Source organism: Aotus nancymaae, unplaced genomic scaffold, assembly GCF_030222135.1.
Source record: "Aotus nancymaae isolate 86718 unplaced genomic scaffold, 86718_ANA_hifiasm-v0.15.2.pri h1tg000029l, whole genome shotgun sequence".
NCBI lineage: Eukaryota > Metazoa > Chordata > Mammalia > Primates > Aotidae > Aotus > Aotus nancymaae.
This window is the reverse complement of record NW_026988442.1, coordinates 23,899,368-23,920,903: the sequence shown is the minus strand read 5'-3', so window position 1 is coordinate 23,920,903 and position 21,536 is coordinate 23,899,368. Positions and strand designations below refer to the sequence as shown.

General features: G+C 47.9%; 2 protein-coding genes across 5 annotated transcripts in view; one reads left to right on the top strand and one right to left on the bottom strand.

Annotated features, from left to right (window-relative positions):
• Positions 1–51: 51 nt before the first annotated feature.
• On the top strand, positions 52–7,957 carry FITM2 (fat storage inducing transmembrane protein 2). 2 transcript variants are annotated; one of them, XM_012467232.3, is made up of 2 exons: positions 52–249; positions 3,881–7,957. In XM_012467232.3, the coding sequence occupies exons 1-2, from the start codon at positions 77–79 to the stop codon at positions 4,494–4,496; spliced, it is 789 nt and encodes a 262-aa protein (XP_012322655.2). In that variant the 5' UTR covers positions 52–76; the 3' UTR covers positions 4,497–7,957. The 2 variants fall into 2 exon arrangements, with proteins under 2 accessions (XP_012322655.2, XP_012322656.2); XM_012467233.3 differs by lacking the exon at positions 52–249 and adding an exon at positions 433–1,394 and having other exon boundaries at positions 3,804–7,957.
• A 10,209-nt stretch (positions 7,958–18,166) lies between these two features.
• The window catches only part of GDAP1L1 (ganglioside induced differentiation associated protein 1 like 1), a 30,454-nt gene continuing 27,084 nt past the window's right edge, over positions 18,167–21,536 (bottom strand). For 2 of the 3 annotated variants that reach the window (XM_012467226.2, XM_012467225.2), the window contains one exon: positions 18,167–19,563. In XM_012467226.2, coding sequence (XP_012322649.1) covers positions 19,220–19,563 — 344 coding nt within the window. In that variant the 3' untranslated portion in view covers positions 18,167–19,219. The remainder of the gene's footprint in view (positions 19,564–21,536) is intronic. The other variant, XR_001109770.2, reaches the window with a different exon arrangement.

Sequence of the window (21,536 nt, the reverse complement as noted above, 5' to 3'; positions counted from 1 at the left end):
GGCGCTGGTCCGGGCGAAGGGCAATACGGTGGCCGAGAGGGCACAAGGAAGCGGACGGTGGCCGACAAGATAGGGAATGGAGCATCTGGAGCGCTGTGCGTGGTTCCTCCGGGGGACGCTGGTGCGGGCGGCCGTGCGGCGCTATCTGCCCTGGGCGCTGGTGGCCTCCATGCTGGCGGGCTCCCTCCTCAAGGAGTTGTCCCCGCTGCCCGAGAGCTACCTCAGCAACAAGCGCAACGTCCTCAACATGTGAGTGCACCCCGGTCTTCTGCTGTCCCAGCCAGAGCCGGCCCGTTGTCGCCTCGCGCAGCCAGGCCGTGGTGGACGAGTCATTGGAGGGGAGGTCCCCCTCCCAGCCGTGACAGCAGCATCTGCACGCGTGTCGCTCCTGGGGGGCCCGGGGTAGCGGGTGTCACTAGCAGTTCGTGTTTGCAGACTCACGTTGGGCAGCCTGAGCTTGACTGGGCAGGCGGTGGCGAGCGGGGTCGTGTGTGTCTCTGAGTGTAGGGTGTGCAGTGGGGTGGGGATGAAACAGCCCATGTCGCCATTCCCTCGCCTTCCCTTGGAGTTAGGAGCTGGCCCCTGACCTGTTTGGGAGATGCCACCTCACTGTCCTGCCTGCCTGTGTCAGACCCCGCACAGACCCCACCCTGCGCCAAATCAGATCCCTGCGGCGTGTGGCAGAATCCCATCACCACCTGTGGAAGAGCTTCGCCCTAGCCTGTGACAGACAGAGCCCCCGCTCCGAGATACTCACAGAGGAGTGGAACCCCCTAGTCTGTGCCCTTTCCCCTGAATCTCCTTGGATTATCTCCGCCACTCAGAATGCATGGCAGTGGCCCAGAAAAGCAATCCCAGCCGGGGCTTTGAGACAGCGCCTTAGCTCCACCCATCCACTCCTTTGCTTGCTTGCCTTCTTTTTTCAAAACTCCCGGCCAGTAAGTTTATTGCACAAAAACTGTTCCAGACATAAAGGGGAATTCTGAAAGATAAAACTGCTCCCTTGACGTGAGCCTAAGTGTCTTCCAGAATAAGTGTCTCCAGCGTGTCCTGAAAGTCAGCCCAACTTTGGTTATCTGCTTAAAACCCTGGTTTCTCTCACAGGCAGCTCCCTCAAATGCCTGACGGGTCTTGGCTCTGGCGAGATCTTCCTTATCAGTCCCAGTGAAGATTTTAGTGACAGGCCCTGGAGTGGTGCCCTAGAAGCCACTGGAACCTAGAAAAGAGTCCTTCTGTCCTTGGCCCACCGTCCTTCCTCACCCACCCTGAGAGACTGGGCTAAGAATAGGTCATGAGGGTGGTAGTGGCCCCAGGTTTCTGTCCCGCGTTTAGGTCAGCACCCTTCATGAGCACAGGGGAGGCGGACAAGGCAGCTGCTGCTTCCTCTGGCCTAGGTAAGCTGGGAGCCAAGTGGCCTGGCTGACAACACGCCCCTGCTGTTTTGGGGGTAGCCATGGATCCTGGAGTTTTGTTCCAAGCCTCTGTGCTGATTAATGAGAGGGAACTAGTGAATCTAAATCTAGAAGGGATCTTAAAAATCATTTGGTCCTCCCAGCTCTGTTTAATAGCTGAAAAACTGAGGTCTGGAGAGGTTGGAGGTATAGTAAGTTAAGTCAGAGTCAAGCTTTGAACCCAGGTCTTTTGGCTTAAAGTAAAACTTTGTTACAGGACTGTTTCTGCCATTAGGAAAGAGCCATAGCAGGCGTAGTGGCTCATACGTGTAATCCAAGCACTTCGGGAGGCCTAGGCGGGCGGATCACCTGAGGTCAGGAGTTCGAGACTGGCCAACATGGAGAAACCCCATTTCTACTAAAAATACAAAAATTAGCTGGGTGTGGTGGTGCATGCCTGTAATCCCAGCCACTCGGAGGGCTGAGGCAGGAGAATTGCTTGAACCTGGGAGGTGGGGGCTGCAGTGAGCTGAGATTGTGCCACTGCACTCCAGCCTGGGTGACAGAGTGAGACTCCATCTCAAAATAAATAAATAAAAATAAATAAAAATAGAAAAATTAGCCGGGTGTGGTGGTAGGTACCTATAATCCCAGCTACCTGGGAGGCTGAGGCAGGAGAATCGCTTTAACCTAGGAGGCGGAGGTTGCAATGAGCCGAGATCGTGCCATTGTACTCCAGCCTGGGTGACAAGAGTGAAACTCTGTCTCAAAAATAAAAAAATCATTTGGTCCCCAGCTCTGTTTCATAGCTGAAGAAACTGAGGGCTGAAGAGGTAGGAGGTATAATAAGTCAGAGTCAAGATTTAAACCCAGGTCTTTGGCTTAAAGTAAAGCTCATTGTTACAAGACTGTGCTATTGGGAAAGAACCAGGCTGGGTGTAGTGGTTCATGCCTGTAATCCCAGCACTTTGGGAGGCTGAGGCAGGATAATTGCTTGAGGTTTGGAGTTCAAGACCAGCTTGGGCAACATAGCAAGGCTTCATCTCTGCCTGTGCGTGCGCATGTGCGTGCGGGCACACACACACACACACACAGACAATTAGCCAGGCACATTGGCACAAACCTGTAGTCCCATCTATTTGTGAGGCTGAGGCGGGAGGATTACTTGAGCCCAGGAGTTTGAGTCTGCAGTGAGGTATGATTGTGCCACTGCATGTAAGCCTGGGTGACAGAGTGAGACCCTGTCTCAAAAAAAAAAAAAGAAAAAGAAAAAGAAAAAAAACACATGGTATGGGAGAAATAATGTGGACTTTGGGGCTGTCCAAATCGTGGTTGAATCTGTGCTTGCTGGTTATATGAGTGTGACCCTGGCAAGGTACTAGTTTTCTGAGCCTTAGATTTCTTGTCTATAAAATGCAACAATGGTACCTTCTTCCCAGGGTAAATGAGAGTGCTCTGTGGGAAAGTGAATGTGTGTGAAAGCTCCTGGCATTTGGTAGATGCTGAATTATTATTATTTTCCTAAGTAAATAACATAGTGCTTAAGACCACAGGTCCTGGATTTGAATCCCGGCTCCTCCACTTTGGGTTTGGCACTTCCCTGTGTCTTAGTTTTCTTTTCTGTTAAATGCGGATAATAACAGTACTTACCTCATAGAGTCGTTTACAAATTAACTGGTTAATACATTTAAAGTACTTACACAGGGGTTGTGGGGTGGTTTGGTTGTGGTGGCTCATGCCTGTAATCCCAGCACTTTGGGAGACTGAGGCAGCTGGATCAGTTGAGGCCAGGAGTTCGAGACCAGCCTGGCCAACATGGTGAAACTCTGTCTCTACTAAAAATACAAAAATTAGCCAGGTGTGGTGATGTGCACCTGTAATCCCAGCTACTCGGCAGAAGAATCGCTTGAACCCAGGAGGTAGAGGTTGCAGTGAGCTAAGATTGCGTCACTGCACTCCAGCATGGGCGACAGAGCGAGACTCTTGTCTCAAAAAAATAATAATAATAATTAAAAATAAAGTACTTAGGCCGGGCGCGGTGGCTCACGCCTATAATCCCAGCACTTTGGGAGGCTGAGGCGGGTGGATCACGAGGTCAGGAGTTCAAGACCAGCCTGGCCGAGATAGAGAAACCCTGTGTCTACTAAAAATACAAAAATTAGCTGAGTGTGGTGGCCGTGCCAGTAATCCCAGTTATGCAGGAGGCTGAGGTAGAGAACTGTTTGAATCCAGGAGGTAGAGGTTGCAGTGAGCTGAGATCGCACCATTGCACTCTGGCCTGGGTGACAGAGCAAGACTCCATCTCAAAAAAAAAAGTACTTAGTAAGTGAAGCATATGGTAAGTATTTAAAACATGATAGTTGCTGTGATCTGTAGCTTTGATGAGTTTTCTCATTTTCCCTCCCTTGGCAGTCTAGAGACCTGAGTCCTGACATGGTGTCCTCTCCGCCGTGTTTCCTCTCTTCACTTCCGCTTTCCTCCTCTGTCAGGTATTTTGTCAAAATGGCCTGGGCCTGGACGTTCTGTCTCCTCCTGCCTTTCATTGCCCTCACCAACTACCACCTGACCGGCAAGGCTGGCCTGGTCCTGCGGCGGCTGAGCACCCTGCTTGTGGGCACGGCCATCTGGTACGTCTGCACCTCCATCTTCTCCAACGTTGAACACTACACGGGTACCTGCTACCAGTCCCCGGCCCTAGAGGGGGTCAGAAAGGAGCACCAGAGCAAGCAGCAGTGCCACCGGGAAGGGGGCTTTTGGCATGGCTTTGACATCTCAGGTCACTCCTTCCTGCTGACCTTCTGCGCCCTCATGATTGTGGAAGAGATGTCTGTGATGCATGAGGTGAAGACGGACCGAAGCCACTGCCTCCACACCGCCATCACCACCCTGGTGGTGGCCCTAGGCGTTCTGACTTTCATCTGGGTGTTGATGTTTCTGTGCACAGCTGTTTATTTCCACAACTTGTCCCAGAAGGTGTTTGGCACCTTGTTCGGTTTGCTGGGCTGGTACGGGACATATGGGTATTGGTATCTGAAAGCCTTCTCCCCAGGACTTCCTCCCCAGAGCTGTAGTTTGAATTTGAAGCAAGACAGTTACAAGAAGTAAAAGAGTAACAAAAGTGGGGACAGAAGGACAATGACGAATCTATTTTTTTTAAAATATATTTTGCTTAGTTATTTGGCTAAATTATTGATCCTACTTCAGAGGGAAAGTGTACCAGGCAGTTTTGGTGGGTGGTGCTGAAGTCTGGGGAGTGAGTTTAGTCCTCAGACTATTCTTGGCAACATCACCAGTGTCGTAAGCACCACCATTCCCAGTTAGGCACTTTTTGTCCCTGGCAAGGCTTGACCTTTGTCTGGAACACTCCTTTTGTCCCTAGGGTGGGGAGCTAAGGCTCAGCAAAAGGGCAGAATCAGGAAAGCCTCTATGGTGTGGCTAAAAGGGAGGCCAGAGCCTTGGGGCTCCTTTGCTGCCTTCTCCCAGGTTCTAGTTGTCTTTAGATTTTAATGGCTCTTACTGCTGTTACTTAACAGTATTTCTGGCCAGGCGCAGTGGCTCACACCTGTAATCCCAGCACTTTGGGAGGCTGAGGCAAGCGGATCACCTGAGGTCAGGAGTTGGAGACCAGCCTGGCCAACATGGCGAAACCTCGTCTCTACTAAAAATACAAAAATTAGCTGGGTATAGTGGCATGCGCCTGTAATCCCAGCTACTCAGGAGGCTGAGGCAGGAGAATTGCTTGAACCTGGGAGGTGGAGGTTGCAGTGAGCCAGGATTGTACCACTGTACTCCAGCCTGGGCGACAGAGCAAGACTCTATCTCCAAAAACAAACAAACAAAAAAAAACAGTATTTCCCTCTGGTCAATTTTGCATGGGCATCTGTTTCAGGCAGGGTTCTTTATAAAACACTCTGATGCCTGAAGGACACTCTCTGGTTATAGTATTTGTTTCATCCATGAAATGTTTAAATATTGCAACTGGCTTGTGATTAGCTACTGAAACAGGCCCTTTAACATGCAGTGCCTCTCCGACCGAGTATTGGATGAATTCGTATGTAATGGACTATGATCATTTTCTGTCCGTGTTTTCTATTACTATATGCTGGTTTTTTGGAGCAATAAGATTATCTTTTTTTCTGTTTGAATCCTTTACAGTTTTTGATAAGAACTATGGCATTTGTTCTTTGTTGGTAAAACTCCTGAAAATAACTCACAACTCCAGTGCTGCACTCTGGCACGTAGATTGTTTTGAGGATTGGCTGGTTGGTTTAGAACACTAATTTACTTGTTATAAACCAAACTCTGGGCTGATAGTCGTAAATTCCACCTCATGGGGCTGTTTTCTCTGTTAACAGTGAAAGCTGGGCCAGGTGCAGTGGCTCACACCTGTAATCCTGGCACTTTGGGAGGCTGCTGTGGGTGGATTACTGGAGCCCAGGAGTTTGAGACCAGCCTGACCAACATAGTGAGACCCCCGTTTCTATAATAAAAATAAATAAATACGATAATAAAACCAGAAAGCAGGCATTTTGGTAACAGCCTGCTGAATTTTAAGGTGAGTCAGGGTGACTTTGCAGAATGCATGCTTGCACTGAAACTCCTCTGACCACATATCAGTGGCACAGACTGAACAGTTTGCTATAGGATCATGTGCTGAGTATGTTGATCACTTTGCTGTGGCCCAGGGCATCTGTACCTTTTGGACAAGATTATGATAATTCAGACGTGAAGTAAAATGCCTCCCTCAGATGGCAAAAAGCCAACCTGTTTGCAAAATCACCCTTATTAAAAGGTGGCATGACCGTGGCCCCTCCCTCCTGTTAATTTGCATCACCAACCAAACCAAATCATACCTGGGCCTGTTCAACTGGCCTTGAAAACAGTTTACTGTTTCTTTCCCCTTCGCAGCATTTTTCAGTTTCCAGCTTTGTCATTCTGTGGCCTTTGCTGTGACAGTGCAGGGAAGGGTTAGAAATCCTGTCGCCTCCATCCACAAAAGCAGTTTCATGCCCTGTGATAAGATGTCTCCTGTTCTTTCCCAGACTATCTCCTTAAGCCTTTCAAACCAAGCCCCTTGCTGTTGGGGTAATCACCCTTCAAGCTGCCTTGCTGCCCCTCTCTCCAGTCAAGCCTGATAGTAGCAATAACTGAGAAGCACTACACCTGACTGGCTGGTTGAGGGTGAATCTTCGATGTAAAGTTTTTTATGAAGATATATTTTAAATATTTCATATCCCATCAAGTTGCAGGTTAACTTTGTCGATCACAATGTGTCATGATACGTTGCACCCAAAAGGGGCAGAAACACAGGCGATGAGATATGAGAGGTGGCGCCATGGTGCTTTGGAGGCATTGGCACAATGTGACCCTCTGTTGCTTACATTCATAAGCCAGTGGTGGGAGTGGCCTCGGAGTAGGTGGCAGGGGCTTGTTGAAGGGATTGAAAGCTCTCCTAAGCCAGGCATGGTGGCTCACACCTGTAATCCCAGCACTTTGGGAGGCCAAAGTGGGAGGATCACTTGAGGCCTGGCCAGCCTGATCAACATGGTGAAACCCCGTCTCTACTAAAAATACAAAAATTAGCTGGGTGTGGTGGTGCACACCTGTAATCCCAGCTACGTGGGAGGCTGAGGCAGGAGAATCGCTTGAACCCGGGAGCACACAGGTTGCAGTAAGCTGAAATCATCAAGATCATGTCACTACACTCCAGCCTGAGTGACAGAGTGAGACTCCATCTCAAAAACAACAACAAAAAACCCAAAAAGGTCTTCTAAGTGTCATGTTCAACACCAAAAGGGAATAGGCAAAGGTGACTCCAGAAGTTCATTTGTGACACTTAAATCTCCAGATATTTATCACATGTGGGTCTGATTCGGGCTCTGCACTAAATTAACTCTGTGGAAAGTGTCAGTTGCAGAGCCTTCTGTATCGATGAGACTTCCGCCACTTGTCCATGCTGAGCACCCTTCCCTCTTCCTTGGGAGTGTGCCTTCTATTCCTATGTGAGACAGCATGACTGACATAGAGAAAGGATTTGGGCTCAAGCAGACGTGAGATGTGGGTTCATATCTTGGCAACACTCCTGTTGGCTGTGTGATCATGGCAAACCTCGTTTTCATCGCCCGTCAAGTGGAGATGATGAAGGGAAATGGTGCCTGTACAGTGCTCAGCATCTGCTTGGCAGGCGATAGTCTTCCTGCCTCCTTTCTCTTGAGTAAGCCTTTAGAACTTTCCACCTCCTTTAGAGAAGGCAGAGAAATGAATATATTCTGGGCGCCATTTGGAGTCTGGGTCTTTTGTTAAAATTGTCCTGTATTGTGTTGAAAAGTGTCTGTCACCCCCAGTTGCTGAACAAGAGGCTCTGGGAGCATCTGTGATCATAGAATACTGCCGTGCTTATTTTACCTATGTTGAGATCAGTTCACTGACGCCTCATTTTCCACGTGCATCTGTCATGGTCTGGGTACCAGATTGTATTTAGAGAATGGCTCTTGCCGCTGTTATGTATACACAGATCATATGTGTAAACAAGCAAATTAAAGTAAACTGGAGATAACGAAATCCCACACTTCGGTGTTTTGTGTGTTCTTTTCTAATGCTCTTAAGGAAGTGCAGAGCCCAGTAAACCGCAGCCCACTTTGTGAAAGTAGGTAATTCTTTCTCAATTTAACTTATCGTATACAGGTTACTTTACGGCTGGAGTTGCTCCTATTTTTCCCCTTAAGTCTTGTAATATAAATGCATGTTCAGTCATGTATTTTTAGCTTGACTTACTCCTTCCCTCTGTGCCCCTTCGTGTCTTACAGTCCTGAGGTCAGGGTCAGCCAGACTTGGGAGCAGTGGTCCCTTGGCAGAAGGTGAAGTAGGCCTCAGGGAAGCAGCGCTGAAGAGCACTTTCAGAGTTGACTCAGATGAGGTCCCCTTTGCCAGTGCTTTGTAGCCCTGGAGGCCTATACACATGTGAGAGCTTCTTGTGCCTTTTAGTGCTCAGTCATTTGTCAGCCTGACCTGCTTGGCATGTCCAGGAAGTGTCTGTCGAAAGCTCCGTGGCTCCAGGATTAGAATCTCCTCCCGTTGTAGAACGTCCCTGTTCAGAGTCCTTCAGTAATAACTAACCCTCCTTGGGCTCACACTGTGAGCTGGGAGCTGGGGTGGAACGATAAATTCCCTCCCTCATGGAGACTGTGGTTCAAAGTCCATCGTTTTGTAGCTTAAGCTGTGTGCTGGTGAATTTGGTACATCTCTGCCATTGTAGAGTTTTCACTCTCGTGGAGAAGACCCAGTTCCACCATAAAGTGTTCTGAGTGCTGGGGCAAGGTCAGGGCCAAGAACATAGAGCAGGGAACAACCAGCGGCCCTGGAGAGCCAGGGAATATTTTCACAGAAGGCAGCAATTCTTTGGGGTTTTGATGGATAAGGAGGAGTTCAAGCAGTTAGGCAGAGAAGGGAATCCAAGGCAGTGGGGACAGCACACACAAAGGCACATAGATATGTTACCATGATTTTTATGCAGACATCCATTTTTCAAGAAGCCTCACTTTTCCATCATTTTAAAAATCAACCGAGATAGGAAGAAAGGCAGTCTTAAAGGACTGTGAGTGGAGATCATAGATACTCCCTGCTATAACATAAAGAGCACTCAGTGCTGTGGTTTAAATGTATTTTCCAAAGTTCATGTCCTGGAAACTTAATCCCCAGTGCAACAGCATTGAGAGATGGGACCATTAAGAGGTAGTCACGTTATGAGGATTAATCAGAATTAACGCCATTATTTTGGGAATGGGTTTATTACCTTGAGAAGAGCATCCTTATAAAGGATGAGTTTGTCCTCCTATCCCGCAAAACCTTTAGCCCTTTTGCCTTCCACCACAGGATGATGTAGCCAGAAGGCCCTTGCCAAATGCCAGTCCCTTGATCTTGCACTTCCCAGCCTCCAGAACTGTAAGCAGTAAGTCACTGTTTTTTATAAGTTATCCAGTCTATGGTCTTCTGTTATAGAAGAAGAGGACTAAGACGCTCAGCTAGAAGTTAGAGCACCTGGCTTCGAGCTGGGTTTGAGCTGAGTTCTGCTGCTGGTTTTTCCACTCTTCGGTGGTGTGACCTTGAACTAGTTACTCAACATCTCTGGGTTTCAATTTCCTCCTGTAATGAACGATGGGGGTGGACTGGATAATCTCACCAACTCTTTTGAATCTTTTCTACTTGGTTTCTCTGTTCCGCTTGATGAAAAGTTCTTCCCAAGCTGACTGTAGCTTTTATTTTTGGAAACAGCATGAAAAGAAACTCCCACTCAGAGCTGAGGTGGCAGCTGGTTTCCTGGTGAGTGATGGGGGAGCAGACCTCTGGGTGTACTTCGTTGCAGCCCTGCCTCCTTTTTCTCTGCATCAACACACAAATGCAGGCCAGGTCTGGTTGCACACATTCACATGGGTTTACTGGACATGGGGAGCTGGACCTAATTCCCAGAGGAATAAACTGCAGAGGCCTTTTATTTATGTATGTATGTATTTATTTTTAGTATTTATTTGATTTTTTGAGCAGAGTCTTGCTCTGTCACCTAGGCTGGAGCACAGTGGCACAATCTCAGCTCACTGCAACCTCCGCCTCCTTGTTCAAGAGATTCTCATGCCTCAGCCTCCCGAGTAGCTGGGATTACAGATGCGCGCCACCACGCCTGGCTAACTTTTGTATTTTTAGTAGAGACAGGGTTTCACCATGTTGGCCAGGCTGGTCTCAAACTCCTGACCTCAGGTGATTCACCCACCTTAGCATCTCAAAATCTCCAAAATTAAAACATTTTTGATAGCTGTCAAGAAGGTAGGTTCTGTTAGGAGAAACCCTTCACAGTTTAAACACCTTTAGAAACCGTCCCAAAAACCTTGAATATAGTCTCTGGGGAGTTTTAAAGTTGAACACACAGTACAGAAAACAGGTGTTTTCATACCTTAGGAGAAAGGGAGGTAAGTTGTTACCATCTGTTTAGATGGTGACCTACTAGTAGGCCAGGCACGGTGGCTCACGCCTGTAATCCCAGTATTTTGGGAGGCCAAGGTGGGTGGATCAGTTGAGGTCAGGAGTTCGAGACCAGCCTGGCCAATATGGTGAAACCCTGTCTCTACTAAAAATACAAAAAGTAGCCAGGTGTGGTGGTGTGCGCCTGTAATCGCAGCTACTCAGGAGGCTGAGGCAGGAGAATTGCTTGAACCCAGGAGGTGGAAGTTGCCATAAGCCAAGATGGTGCCACTGCAGTGTAGCCTGGGTGATAGAGTGAGACTTCATCTCAAAAAAAAAAGTTATTGGGGCCCTGCCCTAAGAAGCTGCCGTAGCTAATTTCCCACCCTCCACTCCTCTCACCCCTTCCTGCCTTCTGCCTGCATTTCCTGATCATGCTGCATGTGCCAGAACCCCCCTGAGCTGCTGGGGAGTGCTGTGGGTGAATGGTTGGGGACAAAGTGGACTCTCATCTGGAGTTATTAGAAGCACTTGACCTGGAGCCAGGCAGACTGTGTTCCAGTTCTGCCGATCAGCGACTCAGCTGTGCGATCTTGGGCCAATCACTTCATTTTTCTGAGCTGGTTACTCAACTACGAAGTGAGAATAATACTTTCTGCTGCACTAGTCTTCAACTGTCTTAATGAAGTCACGGGTTGGAAAATGTAAGCACCTCAGCACCTCTGGGGGCTACATAATATTATAGTTTTGCGTAAGGATGTCTCTCTCAGAAGCCTGGGCACTATAGCTCCTAAATATCCCCCAACAACCCTGAAATGACTAGTATCATCAATATAATAATAAAGAAAGCAACAATGAATAATATTAATAACTAGCATTTGTTCTAGATTTTTTAATTTAGTGTCTGACATTTTTACTGTATTTTCTCACCTGTAGTTACCAACAACCTAGACCATAGAGAAAATAGCAAAGTCTTTGGCTCCTAACACATCTGATGCTTCATATCCTAGCTCTGCCATTGTATGAGTCAGAGATTGCTGTAATAATAAAACCGCCTTTGCAATATTATAACAGGAAATTATGACAGTGAAAGAAATCAGACCTAACTGACTCCATCTTGCTTTTAACCTTTAAGCTGTCCTTGTTCATTCTTGGGCATAGGCCAAACTTTGGGAAGGAATTCAGTTCCTGGTTTGACTCTGAAACAAAATTGATAATAGCCCTTTCCCGAAAAGACCATCTTCTTGCCTGGGGACCAGTCTGCCTTTGCAGGACTAACAAATTCACTATAAGATTAGAAATTACAGTTAAGGGGTCATGCAGCCTTTGTCTCCAAGAGTCTGAGCCTCCCCAAATTGCTCCTGTTGACAACAACACTGTTGTAAAACCTAAGATCAGTGCTTGAGACATTCTGCTGACACCCCCCAGACAGGTGATCTGGCCCAACAAATTCTGCTGTCCCACCCAGGAATAGAAGATAGCAAGAAAACCTTACTTCAGTCCCCTATGATTCCATCTCTAACCTGAGACAATCAGCACTCCCTACTTCCCAAGCCCCTGCCTGCCAAGTTATTTTTATTTTTCTTATTTATTTTTTATTTTATTTTTTTGAGATGGAGTCTCGCTCTGTCATCCACTGCAACCTCTGCCTCTTAGGTTCAAGCAATTCTCCTGTCTTAGCCTCCCATGTAGCTGGGATTACAGGCATATGCCACCACACCCAGCTGATTTTTTTTTTAAATATAGAGATAGGGTTTCACTATGTTGGCCAGGCTGGTCTCAAACTCCTGACTTTGTGATCCACCCGCCTTGGCCTCCCATGTGAGCCACCGCGTCCGGCCAGTTTTTTGTATTTTTAGTAGTGATGGGGTTTCACCATGTTGGCCAGGCTGGTCTTGAACTCCTGACCTCAGGTGATCCACCCACCTCGGCCTCCCAAAGGGCAGGATTACAGGCGTGAACCACCGTGCCTGGCAAGCCAATTATTATTATTATTATTTTTGAGATGGGATCTCCCTCTGTCACCAGGCTGGAGTACAGTGGTACTATCTCAGCTCACTGCAACCTCCACCTCCCAGGTTCCAGCGATTCTCCTGCTTTTAGCCTCACAAGTAACTGGGACTACAGGCACATGCCACCATACCCAGCTAATTTTTGTATTTTTAGTAGAGACCAGGTTTCACCGTGTTGGCCAAGATGGTCTCCATCTTCTGAGCTGGTGATCTGCCCGCCTCGGCCTCCCGAAGTGCTGGGATTACAGGTGTGAGTCACTGCACTCGGCCCAAATTATTTTTAAAAACTTCGATCCCTGAATGCTTGGAGAGACTGATTTGAGCTTGAGAGACTGATTTGAGTAATAATAAAACTTCGGTCTCCTGCACAGCTGGCTGTGCATGAATTACTCTTTCTTAATTTAATTCCTCTGTCTTGATAAATCGGCTTTGTCTAGGTGTGGGTAAGGTGAACCCATTGTGATTACAGGTGTGTGCCACCATGCCCAGGTAATTTTTATAACTGGGTTACAGTAATGCTTTGTAACAAGCCACCCCCAAATTCATGGGCTTACAAATGCTCACAGATCAGTTGCAGCTCTGCTGGTATGGGCTATCTTCAGCTTGTGAGTTCTGCATCAGGCTGCCTGTTGGCTGCGCTTGGCTCCAGGCCACAAACTTGGCTCTGCTGTTCCACTTGTTTCATTCTTGTGTCCAGACTTAAAGGACAGCAACTACATGGGGCATGCTCTTCTCATGATGGCCACTGGGGCACCGAAGCCTTGGCCAAACCATACAGCACATTTAAAGCCTCTGCTTGGCTGGGCGCGCTGGCTCATGCCTGTAATCCCAGCACTTTGGGAGGCCAAGGTGGGCAGATCACTTGAGGCCAGGAGTTTGAGACCACCCTGTCTTGAACCAACATTGGTGAAACCCCATCTCTACTAAAAATACAAAAAATTAACTGGATGTGGTGTCATGCACCTGTAATCTCAGCTACTCAGTAGAAGAATCGCTTGAACCAGGGAGGCAGAGGCTGCAGTGAGCCAAGATCATGCCACTGCACTCAAGCCTGAGCAACAAGAGCAAAACTGTCTCAATAAATAAATAAATAAGTAAATAAATAAATACTCTGCTCCTGTCACATCCTTCATCTAACATTCTATGGGTCCAAGAAGGTCACATGAACAAGCGCCCCATCAATGGAGCAGGGAACAAACTCTACTGACAGTGAGGGGTCCTGCAAAATTTCATGTCAAAGGCCAGGATGTATAATCCAGTTGGGGAACATGAATAGTCTAAGCTACTACTTTTACCTTGAGTACTTGAACTCTTTAAGCCTCAGTTTTCTCATCCATGAAACATAAAAACTACACTTCTCAGGGTAAGAAATAATTTACATAAATTTCAGACTGCATAGTTAGTAGTCAACGAATGGAAGCTATTATTGTCAGCTCCATTTCAGAGATGAGAAAACTAAGGCCTTTAGGTAATGTAGGTTGCTAGAAAGAAACCAAACAGGTTTTTGGAGCTAGGCTGATGGGATCTGAGTGATGAAGTCTGTGACTTTGGCAGTGAAGAACCAATGAGCTAAAGAAAATATGCCCTTTAGAATCCCTTACCGTCCTCCCCTGAAGGAATTCTTCTGCAATGACGGAGACCTTTCTTAACAGTCTAAATTGTGGGGATGCCCACTACCACAGTCTTGGCAATGTTGTCTGTCTTCCTGACTACTGAACTCTGATAGCCCCGTGTTCTTCATTTCTGAAGCCCCTGATGGCAACTCAGAAGGCTAGGCAGCTGACGGATTTCTGAGTAAATGCTTGTGTATTGACACTTCCTGTCTCCCACTCTAGATTTTCTCCATGATGTTCTGAGAGACAGAATGGGACCAGAAGCCAGGCATGGTGGTGCACGCCTATAGTTCCAGCAACTCAGGAGGATGAGGTGGGGGGATCACTTGAGCCCAGGAGTTTGACGCTGCAGTGAGCTATGATCTCACCACCGCACACCAGCCTGGGCAACAACAGAACGAGACTCTGTCTTTAAAAAAATAAAAATGAGGATAATGGGACCAGGGAAAGGACTCTTGGGGCTCTAGCCCTCTTACAATGGGATCCTGACCAAACCAGACATCACCCCATGCAGGGCCTTGGTATCCCAAATGTAGAACAGGTGAGTGAGGGTTTCTAATGTCTTCCAGTCCAGACTGAGACTACCATTTCCCTTCCTTCCTTCTTTCTTTCTTTCCTTCCTTCCCTTCCCTCCCTCCCTCCCTCCCTCCTTCCTTCCTTCCTTCCTTCCTTCCTTCCTTCCTTTCTCTCTCTTTATCTCCTCTCTCTCTCTCAGAGTCTCACTCTGTTGTCCAGGCTGGAGTGCAGTGTCATGATCTTGGCTCACTGTAACCTCTGCCTCCCAGTTCAAGCAATTGTCCTGCTTCAGCCTCCCCCTAGTAGCTGGAATTACAGGCATGCACCACCACGCCTGGCTAACTTTTGTATTTTTAATAGAGACGGGGTTTTACCATGTTGGCCAGGCTGGTCTCAAACTCCTGACCTCAGATGATTCACCCACCTTGGCCTCCCAATGTGCTGTGATTACAGGCGTGAGCCACCAAGCCTGGCCAGAGTCTGCCTTTTTCTCCAGCGGCCTACCTGATCCTCTTCTCATTCACAGTTATTCCTTAAGCCAGAAGCTGCTGGTCGTCCACCAAAATCTGTTCTCTTCTTCCTTAGCGATAGGCTACCCAACCAGAGACTACATTTCCCAGCCTCCTTTGCAGCAGGGTATGGCCCTCCATTCTTACAGGTGGACTGTGAGCAGAAGTGATATGTCATTCTTTCCAGTCTAGGTCTTAAACTATTGGGCATGTGTTCCTCCTTCCTCTCCTGTCCTAACACATAAACCCAGGCTTCTCATGACCAAGTTTTGACCATGCAGATGAAGACAATGCACTGGAAGGTGAAGTAACAGTTGGAAAGAATGAAGGCAGTGAATGGAGACACTGGCCAGTCTGCACCACTGAGCTTGTCAATGAGAGATAACTGAATTCCCCCCACTCCTTTTAAAGATTTTAGTGATAGGGTCTCACTTTGTTGCCCAGGCTGGATTTGAACTCCTGGGCTCAAGCGATCCTCCTGCCTCAACCTCCCCAAGATAACTGAACTTTTACCCTCTCTCTCTCTCTCTCTTTTTGAGACAGAGTTCCGCTCTTGTTGCCCAGGCTGGAGTGCAATGGCGCCATCTCGGCTCACCACAACCTCTGCCTTCCAGGTTCAAGCAATTCTCCTGCCTCAGCCTCCTGGGATTACAGGTGTGCACTACCATGCCTGGCTAACTTTTGTATTTTTAATAGAAATGGGGTTTTACCATGTTGGCCAGGCCGGTCTCGAACTCCCGACCTCAGGTGATCCATTCTCCTTGGTCTCCCAAAGTGCTAGGATTACAGCCATGAGCCACTATGCTAGGCCAAGATATAGTATCTGGCTTTCTACTGGGCCTTGATAGAGACTGCACACCTGACCGTGAGACACCAGGTGACTATACAACCTGCTCTCCTCATCATGAACTGGGTATCATCTGATCCATCAAGCCATAAAGCTAAGCATATACAGCAACATTCTATCATCAAGTGAAAGTGATATAGCTCAGACAATGGCATCTATTCCACCACATTGCTGCCTCTTCCTCAGTCAACACCAGAGTCCTCATGGCAAATTCCCTATGATCAGTTGACAGAGGAAGAAAAAACTCATGCCTGACGCCACCTGGAAGTGGATGGTTGCAGCACTACAGGAATGCCCTGAAAGACATTGCAGAAGGCAAATCCTCGCAGTGAACAGAATTGCAAGCGGTATGTCTGCTTGTCTGCCTCACCAAGATAGAGACAGAAGTCCAGGAATACAAATCTGTACATATGCATGGGACGGATGGTTTGGCTGGATGCTCATGAACATGGAAAGAAGATTGGAAGACTGGTAGCAAGGAGCTCTGTGGGAGAAGGAATGTGGATGGGCCCCTAACAGTGGACACAGAATGAGAGGATATTTGTGTCCGATGCATGTTTCCCCAGAAAGTACCCACTGTGGAAGAAACCATTGCTCAATAAACCTATAGACAAGATGCCTTGTTCTGTAGCTTGTCTGTCGTTCTCTTTCCCCAGCCACTCTAGTGCTTGCTCAATAGGCTTATGTACAAAAGGGCCACAGTAATTGAGCTAGAGGTTATAGATAGATACAACAACTCGGATTTCCTCTGATTTAGCGAATCAAGGCTGATTTAGTGAATACCACTGCTGAATGCCCAGTGTGCGCAGTTCCTAGTATGACACAATTCGCCATAGGAACCGGCTATCCATGGCAGATGGATCCCACTGAACCCCTTCCATCACAGAGAAGAGGAAGAAATTATAGCTCCTAAGAGCGGAGTACATCTATTGGGGAACAATTCAGTGAAGTTAGAAGTTGAAACTGCTGTTGGCCATTTTGAGCTCCTCATACCCTTGAAACTACAGGCAAAGTAGTGTGTTTCTCTACATGCTGGGATGATTGAGCTGATTACAAGGGGTAAAGTGGGTTGCTCCTGCACAGTGATAGCATGGAAGAATAGGGGATTGTCTGCGGTGCCCCCTCATACTTCCACATCCAATAGTAATGGAAGACTGTAGCAATCCAAGGACCACCAGAGTCTGAGTCACGTCACCAGGTAAAACACCCCAACTAACTGAGATGCTGGCTGAGGGCAAAGAGAACCTAGAATAGCTAGTGAATAAAGAGAAATTATAAATATCAACGGTGGCCTTGGAATCAATTACAGAAATGAGACCTATAGCCGCTATGAGTATTTTCTTCTTTGCTTGGGGGGTGTGTGTGTGTGTAATTGAATATAAGGAATGCTAGTGATGGTCAAATTTATGTTTTCATTGGTGTATTATAGTAGATTGAGGTATGGGTGTGATCTCTGGAGCTAGAGGAGGAATGAGAAGAGAATCCAGCGTGATCTAGAGTGATGTTACTGGCCGATGGGGCTTTGTGAGTCTCATTTTTGGAGAAAGGCTTAGCATGTTCTCATTCCAGAAAGGCAGTAGATCCTGTTAGGATTGAATATGATGTTCTTGAGTGGAAGTTGAATGTAGCGTGGGCAGGATCTGTGTGAATGTTTGATTAGCCGAGGAAATGGATGGTGCCCGACAGTGTTCATGGTGTCTAAGTTCCACTTTCGCCCTGTCTTGACCCTAGATGACTAAGCTTTCTTTTTACCTTGATGAAAAAAGATGTGCAAATTCTTATTACTTTTTTTGCAAAGTAAATAAAACTATCCCCTATATTCTGTACATTATACTCCTGATTTAATGTTCTTTGGGCATTTTAAACATACTTTTCTCTCTGGGAAATTGGGTTGGGGGGCAAGTGCCCTGAATACCCCCGAGGTCCATATATAGGTTTATTTTATTTTCTAGAGATGAGGTCTCACTATGTTGCCCAAGCTTGTCTTGAACTCCTGGCCTGGAGCAATTCTCCCACCTTAGCCTCCCAAAGCACTGGATTATAGAGGTGAGTCACTACACCTGTCCCTTGCACAGGTTAATGAGAGCAAATGGTTGTAGGCATGCCCCGTAACCTGTGAAATGCTGTCCTGAATGAGCTGGGTTAATGTCAAGGTCAGAGCCCTGGAAAGTCAATGTGGAAGCCAGCCCCAGACCCAGCAGCTTGAGACCGGGAGTCAACTCTTGCTGGCTCTTGTGAAGAACTGAGACTGAGACCTCACATCTGTATCCTGCCGGCTCCAGCCCTTGGCAGTGAGAACTGGATGGACAACACAGGTTTAGAAATGAAAAGCAACTGCTCCTCCTGGATGCTTTATTGGGACTTTCGGTGGTTTCTATGCATGAGCAGCAGTGACACCAAGACCCTTTCCCAACATGCAAAAGGCACAGGAAAGTGAGACCGGACCAGGGCGGGTGGCGTGGATGTAGAGACTGCAGCCCCGGGAGTGACGGGAAGGGTGGGTATTGAAGGAGATGACTTGGGCAGAGGCTGGGAGGGGGACCTAGGTTTGTCCCCTCCAGATCCGCCCCTGCACTTGGGCTGGACTGACCCTCTGAGAGAAGGTCAACATGGCTTTTAGTGAAAGTCTCACCTCACAGGGTGGAAAAACTCAAGGTAGGAAGAGGATGGTGGCTGCTGCTTTCAGAGGTTTCTATTAAAGCCAAACCCAACACACGGGCCAAATCAGAAGGGCAATGAGAGGGTGTGCTCATGGTGTCCGTCCCCACCATGGCCTGGTTTTTGGGTGTCACTGCCTTGGCTCAAGCCAGTGCTGTCTCAGTCCATGTCCAGGAGAAGCGTGAAGCCCCTTCTGATCTTCAGGGACCTCCCATGGGGTCTCCGGTTCTCCAGCCCCATTCAGAGGTACCGGTTAGAGGAGTTGAGTCTTGATGTTGGCTTTGTCCTGTGGAAGAGTTCCCTGGGCAAGAGGGAAGGGGAGGCGAGCGAGGGTCAGGCCCTCTGAGCCCCCAGCACCTCCCAGAATCTGGGCCCTGGTGGATGAAACCTCCTGGGACTCACCTCAGTTCCTAACCAGTCCCCACAATTCCGTCTTGAGACCTTGAATCGAAAGAAAAGGCATTCGTGTTTTGTTTCTGGTTTTTGTTCTCTCTCTCTTGCTTCCTCTCTCTCTTTTAGTAGAGCCGTGGCCTTGAGTCACGGTATCGGCAATGTCTACTTCTAAACTATGGAAGGTTTTCACACTGATGATATTATTACTCAGAATGAAGGGCGGGGAGGGCTGTCCAAGTGTTCATGAGACAGTGAGTTACTGAGAGCTCATGGGGAATCACACAGCACAGAGACACTGACAGTCAGACACCAAGCCCCAGGCCTGGCCCTAGATGTATTTTTTCTTGAGGTACCAGTAGGCAAAGTAGCCCATCCCGCCCAGGGAGCCCATGAGGAAGGATGCCCCGAAGAAGGATGGAGGTTTCCTCTTGACCAGCCGGAAAGCATTGGGGATGACGGCCGACAGCAGGGTGGTGTGGATGTCACCCAGGACTTTCCGGAAGGCAAAGCGTCTCTGGACCCTCTCAAAGAAGGACTGCAGGTTGGGCCGGCTGCCATCTTCCCAGTATTTCTTGGACAGTCCCAGGAACTTGAGGCGGTGCAGCGTGGCTCCCAGGAGGACATCAGCAAGGGTGAAGGCACAGCCACAGAGCCACAGCTCGCATTTCTGCCCTAGAGATGAAGAGAGAGGAGGCAAGGGGATCAACCTCCCCTAACACACATGCTTACTTCTCTCCATGAGCTCCTCTGGCTTTTGCATGCCTGCCCGAGGATTTCCCGAGGGTTACTAATTCCTGTACAGCTTCAGTGATTTTTGCCGTATACTCATACTACTTCTATTATTATTTTTTTCTTTAAATCGACTTTTTTTTTTCCTTGTTTTTTTTTCTTATTCTCATTTTACACCTGATACATCAGCTGACTTTTAAAGTGCAAATGTGTGGCCGGCGTGGTGGCTCACACCTGTAATCCCAGCACTTTGGGAGGCTGAGGGGAGTGGATCTTTTGAGGTCAGGAGTTCAAGACCAGCCTGACCATAATGGTGAAACCCCATCTCTACTAAAAATATAAAAATTAGCTGGGCATGGTGGTGCACACCTGTAATCCCAGCTACTCATGAGGCTGAGGCATGAGAATTGCTTGAACCTGGGAGATGGAGGTTGCAGTGAACAGAGACTGTGCCACTGCACTCCACCCTGGAGAACAGAGTGAGACTCCATCCCAAATAAATAAATACATAAATAAAGCGCAAATATGTGTCTTAAAACTCTGGACACATATACAACTACCCCTTTGACAGTTCCACTTGGTGTCCACTCTGCATTTCAAATTGAATATGGAATTCCTGATTGTCACCCCCAGAGCCACCATGCTCATCCCCATCTCAGTAATGGAACCTCCACCCTTGCAGTTGCTCTGCCCAAAAGCCTTGGTGCCACCATGCATTCTTTTCCTTTTATTTTGAGATGGAGTCTTGCTCTGTCACCCAGGCTGGAGTGCAGTGGCACGATCTCAGCTCACTGCAACTTCCACCTCCTGGGTTCAAGCGATTCTCCTGCTTTAGCCACCCTAGTAGCTAGGATTACAGGCGTCCGTCACCATGTCCAGCTAATTTTTGTATTTTTTGTAGAGATGAGGTTTCACCATGTTGGCCAGGCTGGTCTTGAACTCCTGACCTCAGGTGATCCGCCTGCCTCGGCCTCCCAAAGTGCTGGGATTGCAGGCGAGACCTACTGCATCAAGCCCCACCATGAATTCTCTTCCATCCCCACATACAATTTGTCAGCAATTTCCATCAGTGTTATCTTCAAATACATCCAGAATCTGATACCGCCTCTACCTTTACTGTCCTTGTCCAAACAACCGTTATCTTCTAAGTTACCACAATGTCCTTTAAAAAGGTCTCCCTGTTTCTGCCCTTGTCCCCTGGAGTCTATTCTTAGCACAGCAGCCAAAGTGGTCATGTTAAAATTTAAGTGCCGGATAATGTCACTTCTCCCTTCTCAAAACCCTCTGATGATGCACCATTGTGCCAGAGGAAAAGCAGAAGCCCTTCCATGCCCTGTAAGGCCCTCTGTGATCTGGCCTCCAGGTCCCTTTCAGACTTTAGATTCTGCTTCCTTCCCCCTTCCTCACTCTTCTCCAGCCACAGTGGCCTCCTGCAGCTCCTCCCATCAGGCACATTCCTACCACAGGGCCTTTGCCCTTGCTGTTCCCTCTGCCTGGAACAGTCTTCTGTGTAGCCACGGAGCTCATTCCTCTGCCTCCTTCACATCTTTGTTCATTTGCCATCTTCTCCTGGGCTTCCCAGACCACCGATTTAAAATGAAAGTTTTGGTCGGGTGCTGTGGCTCACGCCTGTAATTCCAGCACTTTGGGAGGCCTAAGTGGTTCTACTAAAAATACAAAAATTAGCCAGGCGTGGTGGCGGGCACTTGTAATCCCAGCTTCTTGGGAAGCTGAGGCAGGAGAATTGCTTGAACCTGGGAGGTAGAGGTTGCAGTGAGCTGAGATTGAGCCATTGCACTCCAGCCTGGGCAACAAGAATGAAACTCCGTCCCAAAATAAATACATAAATAAAAATAAAAGAATAAAATGGAAGGTTTTTTGTTTGTTTGTTTGTTTTTGAGACAGTCTCATTCTGT

Excerpts from the sequence above, each read along its gene's own strand:
- FITM2 (XM_012467232.3), top strand. The coding sequence starts at position 77 with ATGGAGCATCTGGAGCGCTGTGCGTGGTTCCTCCGGGGGACGCTGGTG. Across the intron at positions 250-3,880 it reads AAGCGCAACGTCCTCAACAT|GTATTTTGTCAAAATGGCCT; the intron begins GTGAGTGCACCC and ends CTCCTCTGTCAG.